The 9,790-nt window shown below is 37.5% G+C and overlaps 1 protein-coding gene across 1 annotated transcript in view; it reads left to right on the forward strand.

Annotated features, from left to right (window-relative positions):
* Positions 1-9,105, forward strand: part of LOC127677864 (hyaluronidase PH-20-like) — a 34,221-nt gene extending 25,116 nt beyond the window's left edge. The window contains exons 4-5 of the mRNA XM_052172830.1: positions 3,509-3,582; positions 8,835-9,105. Coding sequence (XP_052028790.1) covers positions 3,509-3,582; positions 8,835-9,105 — 345 coding nt within the window. The remainder of the gene's footprint in view (positions 1-3,508; positions 3,583-8,834) is intronic.
* Positions 9,106-9,790: the final 685 nt, after the last annotated feature.

A 9,790-nucleotide genomic window follows, 5' to 3' on the forward strand; every position in this document is an offset into this window, starting at 1 on the left:
ATTTTTACATTGGGTTATTTGGTTTGTTGATGGCTAGTTTATTATATTTAATTTATTGTATTTCTCTTGAGTTTTTAAAAATATATTTTGGATATTAGCCCTCTCTCAGATGTAGGGTTGGTAAAGAGCTCTTCCCATCCTCTAGGCTGTCTTTCTGTCCTCTGGATGGTGTCATTTGCCTTACAGAAGCTTTTATGTTTCATGATTTCCCCCATTTATTCATTGTTGATCTTAGTACCTGCGTGATGTTCTTTTCAGGAATTTGTCTCTTGTGCCAATGTGTTTGAGGATATCTCCCACATTCTCTTCTATCTGGTATTAGTGTGACTGATTTTATGTTGAGGTCTTTGATCAATTTGTACTTGATTTTTGTGCAGGGTGATGGATATGGATCTATTTGCATTCTTCTACATGCAGACATTCAGTTGGACCAGCACCATTTGTTGAAGATACTTTCTTTTATACATTGAATAATTTTGTTTTTTTTGTCAAAAATCAAGTGCCCTTCGGTGTGTGAATTTACTTCTGCATCTTCTATTCAATTTCATTGATTGATCTGTCTGTTTTCATGCCAATATCATGCGGCTTTTATTACTATTGCTCTGTAGTACAGCTTGAAATCAGGGAGGGTGATACCTCTAGAGTTATTTTATTGTATATGATTGTTTTAGCTATCCTCATTTGTGTTTTGTTTTTGTTATTTCAATATGAAGCTGAGTGTTGTTCTTTCAAAGACTATAAAAAATTATATTGAAATTTTAATGACAATTGCATTGAATCTGTTGACTGTTTTTGGTAATTAGGCCAGTTTCACTATGTTAATCCTACTGATCTATGAGCAAGAGGGATCTTTCCATTACTGATATTTTCTCCAATTTGTTTCTTCAAAGACTTGAAGTTCTTGTCATTTAGGTTTACCACTTGCTTTGTTAGAGTTACACCAAGATATTTTATATTGTTTGTGGCTATTTGAAAAGGTAGTGTTTCCCTGATTTCTTTCTCAGCCCATTTATCATTTGTATATAGGATTGATACTGATCCTTTTTCAGGTAATTTTGTACCCAGGCACTTTGCTGAAGGAGCTACCTGGTAGAGGTTGATTATGTATACTGTTGATTCATCTGCAAATAATGATACTTTGATTTCTTCCTTTCTAATTTGTATCCCCTTTATCTCCTTCAGTTGTTTTTTTCTTCCTGCTAGAACTTCAAGTACAAAACTGAATAGATATGGAGAGAGTGGACAGTTTGTCTTGTTCCTAATTTTAGTGGAATTGCTTTGAGCTTCTTGCCATTTAATTTGATATTGCTATAGGATAGCTGTAAATTGTCTTTATTATGTTTATGTAGGTCTATTGCATCCTTAATCTCTTTAATTCTGTTATCATTAAGGGATGATAAAATTAAGGAATTTTGTCCTTAAGTTTCTATACAACATCCTTTCATAGTTTATATGTCTAAAATCATTTTCATGTGTATAAATAAGTCAATGCTACTATAATATAATACAATATATAGTAGAAGCCAATGTCTCCTTCCCTCCATCTACCAGTGGTAATTCCTGGTTGGTTTTATATGCATAGTTTGAGATATATTAAATAATATGGATACATAGATTTATGATATATTGAACTAGTCTGTGTACAACTTTCTAGAACCCCATTTTTAATGCAAGTGTATATTTGAGTGCCCATTATGGTAATGATCCACACCATCCTCTAGTATAGTCCTATATGACAATTCAAATAATCTTGATGACAAAAATACTACTTCCTTATTATTTTTTTTTGTGAGTCAAAAACTTGTAGTTTGTACTATAGACACCTATCTATTTTGACACTGTGTGATGAGATAGAAGTACTCATGCAGGCAGTATGAGGCTGGGGAACTAAGTGAATTCACATCCAAGCTTTTTGTTCCATTTAATAATTGCAATACTAGTGAATGAGAAGTGTTCCCTTGCCTACTGGGTTTTCTCAAATTCTGCAGTGCCTATTTTTTTTAATAGCAGAAATGCCACTGTTTATATGATAACTCAAATGAAAAGACATCTCCTGACATATTGACTTTCCTGCAGTAATGCATTAATGTCAACAAACACACATGTATCCTATTAACTGCAGCTTTTGCTTCTAAAAATATCCATTAATAAAAGTCTTAAAATAAGACACAAATCTAAACATTGGTGGGAATCCCTGTCACCAGTAGCACGAGTCAAGGAGAAAGCTATGGGTAAGATGTTGACTTGGGATGAATTATTCCTCTTTTTTTCTTTTCTTCTTCTTTTCTTCTTTCTTCTTTCTTCTTTCCTCCTCCTCCTCCTCCTCCTCCTCCTCCTCCTCCTCCTTCTTCTTCTTCTTCTCCTCCTCCTCCTCCTCCTCTTCCTCCTCCTCCTCCTTCTTCTTCTTCTCCTCCTCCTCCTCCTCTTCCTCCTCCTCCTCCTTCTCTTCCTCCTCCTCCTCCTCCTCTTCCTCCCCTCCTCCTTCTCTTCCTCCTCCTCCTCTTCCACCTCCTCCTCCTCTTCCTCCTATTCCTCCTCCTCCTCCTCTTCCTCCTCCTCCTCTTCCTCCTCCTCCTCTTCCTCTTCCTCCTCCTCCTCTTCCTCTTCCTCCTCTTCCTCTTCCTCCTCCTCCTCTTCCTCTTCCTCCTCCTCCTTCTCCTTCTTCCTCCTCCTTCTTCCTCCTTCCTCCTCCTCCTGCTCCTCCTCATTCTTTTCCAGAAACAATGGTTACTCAGTCTCTGGGCACAAAACTAAAACTTTATCTTGAAAGCCCTATTAAATCCAATTCCTCTTTTGGCAAATTCTGATGGATCAGCCATGATACCGTGAAACTCTAGCAGCTACATCTTGACCTTATGCTATCCCCATTCCAAAAGGTCTTAACCCTCTCCTCCTCCTTTTCCTCCATACAACACGGAAGTTCCTCCTACTTGCCCAGTGATTGGCTCCTTTTTTAATTAAGAGATTGGTTCTCAAGAAGTCACCTGGGTATATGACTCACTACTTGCCTGCAGCCCCTTCCAGGAGAGCAGAATTAGCATTCAAAATAAAAACAGCATCTGTCCCATCCACAATATTTCTCCCTATCTGCTCGAATAAAAAACAAAACCTTTCTCTCAAATATAAATTGAGCACAACTATTACCGTTTTGTATTTATAAGGTATAAGATAGACCTAACACTCAGTCCATCATTTATGTCATTAAGATACAACACTGTCCTCTGTCCTAACTTAAAGAACTTATAACTTTACACCTGGTTTATGTCCTGGCTTTCGATTGTTTGCCATCTGAAAACCATCTTTTCAAATCTGTTCTCACAAAGTAAATAGCTTGGGTTGACTATGAGACTATGTAGTTTTTCAACCTCATCAGAAATCCAAGAATGACTAATATTAACAGACCTTCTCTAATATAAACTAATATAAACAGAAAATTAAGGACTAGACTATACTGTCTGGGCACAACTAAGTTGCTCTAACCTGTAAATTGTGTCCCTTTTCTGGACAGTACAGGTCTGAAGGAGAGATTGGCAATTTTCTGCCCAGTGATGACCTAGCCACAATGTACAGCCACACCTGGAGGTAAGATGCTCAACTGCTTCTCTGAATCCAGGAATGAGAAGCTGTTAGGAGCAGAGATGTCTCAACAAGTGGATAAATAACATTAAATCTCACATTCTGTGGATTTCTGATGTTTTTGAAAACCAGTCTATATAAAGCAAGCTGGACTATCCTCCATTAACTACTATCAGCCATTTCTAATTAAAATAACCCAAAACACCCTAGCAATAAACTCAGACACATGAATTTGCTATTTGGTCCTTAATGCACAGGTTTAATCATCTCAGATCCATTTATAATAACAGTAATAGAAGGACTGGATCTAAGCCCTGTACTTTTAAATTTTACTATCAATAGAAGAAATTTATACCAATGCAAACCTTGATTTTGCATCCAAATAAATTCTGTACCAAATAAATTATGACTTCAGCTTAGTTACAATTAAAAAGATTTCTACCAAATGAGATTATGTCTATGCAATCAATTCTATCTATTCTTCCCTGTTCCAATTATGACCATTTCTACATTCTTTAGACAGACAACCTATAATAATCCCCACCAGCCCTGAAGCCCAGGGAACTGGGTCGACAACTCTTTATAACTTGTTCAAGCTGAATATGGGCATTGAGATATTTTGAAGTGGGGGAATGTAGGGAAAATAAGATTGATTAGTCTTTGATGTCTGTGTCTTGTCTGGATCTGACTGAAAGTCCAGGGCATCAGGAGTTCATGCAGTTCAGTGCAGCATGTCTGATAATGAGATTCACCAAGGCTGTATATTCTGTAATATACAAATCTCAAAACAAAATTTCAGTACCATCAAGATTTATTTTTTGTTTGATTCTCTGGAATCTAGTCCTCTAGGAGTCTTCCTTCATCATATTTGATTCATATAATTCTGGAAAGTGTAAAGACCCTAATTACCTTTTCTAATCATGCAAAGATAAAACCTTTTCCCCAAAATAGCATATCCTTCAGTCAGCAACCAGGAAAGCTTGTATCCTGCTTTTTCTTCCAGAGGAATAATAAATCCACAAAACTCAAAGTCATACCCATTTTGAAAGTTAAAACAATCCAAAAAATATGAAGTAAACTAAAATACTATATGTGCCTATTGTTAGGCCTTATCTATTTTGCCAAGCAGATTAAAAAAACCCAAGATTCCCATGGAGCCCACATTAGACAGAATTTGAGTATCCTGTGAGGCATGTAAAGCAATCTTATACTGTTGTAACACAACAGACCCCTCGGTCTGAGCTCAGGTGCTCAACTCCTCAGCACACAGCTTGACGAAAGATTGATGCAAGAGCATGAGGTTTATTGTTCCACATATGTGGCGTCACTCATCTTTGCAGGCAGAGTCCACCCCGAACACAGAAAGCATACATCTTTTATACCCTATTTGCAAGGGGGGTAGATTACTATGAGTAATATATTTTTAAATTTACAGGTCAACAGGGACTTTTGCAATAAGATTGTTGACAGTTTGTGGCCTTCCCTGGGACCCAGTAGCAGGAGGGGCAGGGGGTGATTCAGAGAAATGTTACTTTTACTTTGTCTTGTCTTGGTCAGAACGGTCAGAATAGCTTGGTCACTTTGTTCGTTAAAACTTTGTTTATGTTTTCAGAACACTCTGCTCTCTAGCTACTAAAGGTCAGGAGCCTGTCAGCTCCTCAGCCAGGCTGATCTCTGTGTATCTTAAAGGGGGCCGCAGACAAAGCTTTCAGCAGCTCACCACAGGGGGGCACTGTCACTGGGAAGGAACCTTGCCTTCCACAATACCATCTTACTGTTTGGCTCTGTCTGGAGCTACAGACATATTTTATTAATACCTGAATAATATCTATCTGTTGATCTCTCTACCTGGAATCACAGACATTAATAATTAACACCTGATCAAAGCAGGCAATGATTATCACTCCTCTACTCTGGAGTCGGTGACTAATTTTCCCTATCCTAGTTCGGAACCATGGACGAAATTCCCGACATAATTTGGACAGAATCTGTATATAAATCTATCCCAAAAGCAAATAATCCCAATTTTAAATTCACAGTTCAGTCCATCTCTGCCCTAAGAAGTAGGCAACTTCATTTTTTTTCTCTCTCTTGACTTAGAGCAGCCTACAACTCCTCACAGCAGGTGACCTCAAAGATGCTTGCTTTGTTCCAACTCCTATGCTTGAGTACACAGGACTCTTCTCAGCGCACACAAAATAAAAGTAAAATAATATAAAACAAAACCTTAACCCTCAGGCTAATAGTCTTAAATTTCTAGTGGATTCTTTCCCAACATGTTGGTTTGCTATGTTATGGGAAAATATTAAAAAATGACTGGCAAGCTTCCTGAACTACTTACGGACATTGGCAACTCTCTGCTCTGTGGGGCTGGTTAGCCATGCATTGGTGGACGTTGGCTGACCTGTTATTGTCTTGTGGAGACTCTGACTCAGAACTCCACAATCTCTCAATCCAGCTTGCTAGGTTCCCACTGGCAGGTTGCTACCACACCAGCCCCATGTTTCAAAGCCCCACAGCCTTTGTGGTGCACATTAGACAAACCCACGCTTTGCTGCCCTATTTCTGGTGGCGAATCCTGCCAGATATACCATGATACAGGAAACTCTAGCAGCTACATCTTGCTCTTATACTATCCCTGTTCCAAAGGCTTAGTCCTCTTCTTTGAGTGTTTCATCAACTACGAAAGATCAGGTGTTGAGTAGATGAGTGAAGATTAACCAGAATCAGGTGGCACACCAGGCACACAGAAGGAGTTACTCAAGAAACAGCAGCAATTTAGAAGGCCTGGTCTGTTTCATAATGTTCTTTCTATAGATGAACTGATGTGTGCACTGGCTAATGACTATGCCCGGTTGGCAACTAGACTATATCTTGAATGAACTGCAATCCAGAATTGTAGGGCACACCTGCGATCCAGACCTTGAGTCTAGAAGACACAAATTTCTGACCTGGATCTTGGCATGGAGATCTTGAGGTATACTGGACATGGAAAGCTTAGACCCAAGCAAGGTAGTACATGCCTTTAGTACCAGGATACTGAGGAAAGGAGTTCTCTGAGTTTAAGGTCATCCTGGTACAAAGCAAGTTCCAGATCTGGGCCTGGAAGTGGTACACACCTTTAATCTGGGCCACACCTTGTGCTGGAGGCCTAAATAAGGACTTTGGAAGAAGGAAGATTCGCTCTTGACTGCTTGCCCTTACTTGCCAGCATATTTGTTAGATCCTACTTCTACAGAAGACCAGCTGAAACAATTAGCCTCATGGGACTGAGCATAGCAGTGACTGATGTGCACATCTATGACCAAACTGTATAGAAGTTAAATATCATGGCCAATTTGCTTATCTATTTGATCTTTGATCATTTCAATACTATATGCAATAACAAAGTAGAACATATACAAGTTATGAATGGATCATTCTATCCTTGTAATGAAATACAAATTACTAGAGTTACATAACATATACAGAGATAAGATAGGTCTTGGATCAATACACACTTAAGTAGTTTTTAAGGTGTAAAACTTTGCAATGAGTTGTAATTTTCTTTACTAGGTTTTGATTAAGCATGGAATAAAAGAGACTTCTGGGTATAAATTTATCCTCTGAGGAACCCTGGTGTATTAATTTTACTAGCACTGTCAAAATCATCTAACAGAAATAGATTAAGGGAGGGATGTATTCTCTGTCAGGATTTCAGTGGGCACGGTTATCACAAGTGGCAGCTATAAAGAGTCTGTTTATGTGAGGTGAGCATGTGGCTGATGCATGCTCATATGGACCCGGCGGGATAATTAACTTTCAAAGATTTGATTTTTAAAATTTGCTTCTGGTTGCTCTCAGACTAATGACCAGTCTCAAAGCTTTGAGCATGGCAGGCAAGGACCTTTATTATTATTTATTATTGAGGTACAGCCCACTGAACTGATTTTTTTTAAAAAAAATTTCCAACTAACTTATGTAGATTATTGTACCTGGAAATGTGGAAACCTGAACCAGTGATAAGTGTGTGTGTGGGGGGGCAACTTTGCTTACTGATGATATTTTCAAATGTCTCTGCGTTATGTAAATCAAGACTCCTCATAAGGACTTTTTTGTTGTTATTGGGCTAGTAATGCATGATCCTCAATTTTTATGGATTTTAATTAAAATAATTACATTATTTCCCCACTTCAATTTTATCTTTCCAGTCTCTCCCAAATACCCTCCCAACTCCTTCAATGTCTCCTCTCACTCTCAAATTGATAACCTATGTTCCTTTGGTTTTCACTCTGGCTACAGTGAATTCTGCATTTGCATTTTTTTCAGTTCTGAATGATTTAACTTACTACTAAATATTCACATAAATTGCATTCACATAAACACAATTTCCTGGACCCCTTTTTGTTGTTTGTGTGTGTATATAGTTTTAGAGCTGGCCTCAAGAAAATTTCCTCAATCTTAGTGCATTAGGTTGTGTGATTTCCAGAGGTAAACATAATTCCTTTTATAACTGAATAATTTTTTAATTCTGTGAGAAAGGTTATTTTCAAAATTTATTAAATCACACAGTAGTCTTTTAAGATCAATAAATTAGAATTTATTTTTATTCAACTGGCTTTTGCTAAAGTGTTGCTAGAAACAATATTTTGTAGACCTAATAAAAGGGAATGATTATATTCAGTTCTTTGTGGGATTAGGGATCATTTTGGAAGATTAATGTTTATTATTACAGGTTTGATGCATATAAAAGAGAAAAATATTACTGCTTTAAACACAATAGTAGATCTTCTATCCATTGAAATTGAGTTAAACTACCTGTTTAATTGAGGACTTGATAAAGTTCTCATTCTTGCTACAGTGAATTCTGCTTTTGCAATTTTTTTCAGTTCTGAATGATTTAACTTGCTACTAAATATTCTTGAAACATGACACAAGAAGAGTACTCTTCAGTGTAAATCGGTCACCATACTTTCTCCTCCCTCAGTGGCCTCATGTCTCAGTCTTTCTAATCTTTTGCATTAAATACTGGACAGACCAAACTATATAAGAAGAAATAAGTGCTTACACAGTGATTACTCTCTGTGAAAGGAAAGTTGTGATTTAAGCACCTCTTTTGAGGGAGCTTTGTTGAGTCTGCGGATGCATTCAGACAGTGTTAACCTTCCTTCTGATTTCATGTTCCCTGACTGCAGATTATAGGGTAGCACCAGTTTGAAAGCTGTGACTGTCCTTTGGGCCTGGAACGTCTCGACTGAAACCTGTATTGGAAATTTTAGTACCTCATTGGATATGAGTTTCTTAACTCTAACTGGAAGCCCCTGGACAACTGCCATACGGCAGTCTGACACAATATTTTATACTGAGCAACTTGCAAAATATTCTTACATAAATGAAAAACAAGATGAGGTGTTTGGAGGGATACTTCAGGTGCGGAATTTTCAAGATCATCTGACCAAAGCTAAGATTAACATAAAGTGCTACATTCTAGTAGACCAGTTAGGGTTAACTATCTTTGACTATGAAGAATGGAATCCTACTTGGGGATGAAACTGGAAACACAAGAAAATTTGTAAGACTAGGTCTATTTAATTGGCACTGTCCCCAAATCCAGGAATGAGCACTGCACAAGCCACCATAAAAAAACAAAGAACAGTTCGAAAGTGACTTTAAAATACTTTTGGGGATTTTATTTCTTTTCTGCTTTCTATAATAATAAATATCAGGTGGAAGACTACAAAGGAATTAGCCCTGATGTAGAAAAAGACAGAAATGATGATCTTAACTGGATATCGAAAGAAAGCACTGCCCTTTACTCATCAATCTTGTTGAAGAGCAAATTGAAGTTATCTCCAGATGCGAAACTCTACAGTCGCCACTGTGTATTAGAAGGTGTCAGGGTTTCAAAAGTGCATGGAGAATACAATGCAGTCCATTTTTATCTGTATACTCTCATTGTTTGCTTCTGACCATACATAGCAAATCCTTTCTAGGGCGAGTAGATCGCCATGTCATAGGTATGTGCTATTGTACAGAAATAGTGTCAACAGGAATGTAACATTATTCAAAAGCGTAGTTTAACTTTATTGGTAGAAATATATACATTAGTAGTTATGTTCTCCAAAGGAGGCAGAATTTCATTTGTATATGATCAGTTAGTAGCCATGAAGAACTACAAAAATGTAGACAATATTTTAACTGTTCTTTTTTTGTCTTCTAGGGATCTGGGTCTTTT

The sequence above is a fragment of the Apodemus sylvaticus genome, chromosome 2, assembly GCF_947179515.1.
Source record: "Apodemus sylvaticus chromosome 2, mApoSyl1.1, whole genome shotgun sequence".
Classification (NCBI taxonomy): domain Eukaryota; kingdom Metazoa; phylum Chordata; class Mammalia; order Rodentia; family Muridae; genus Apodemus; species Apodemus sylvaticus.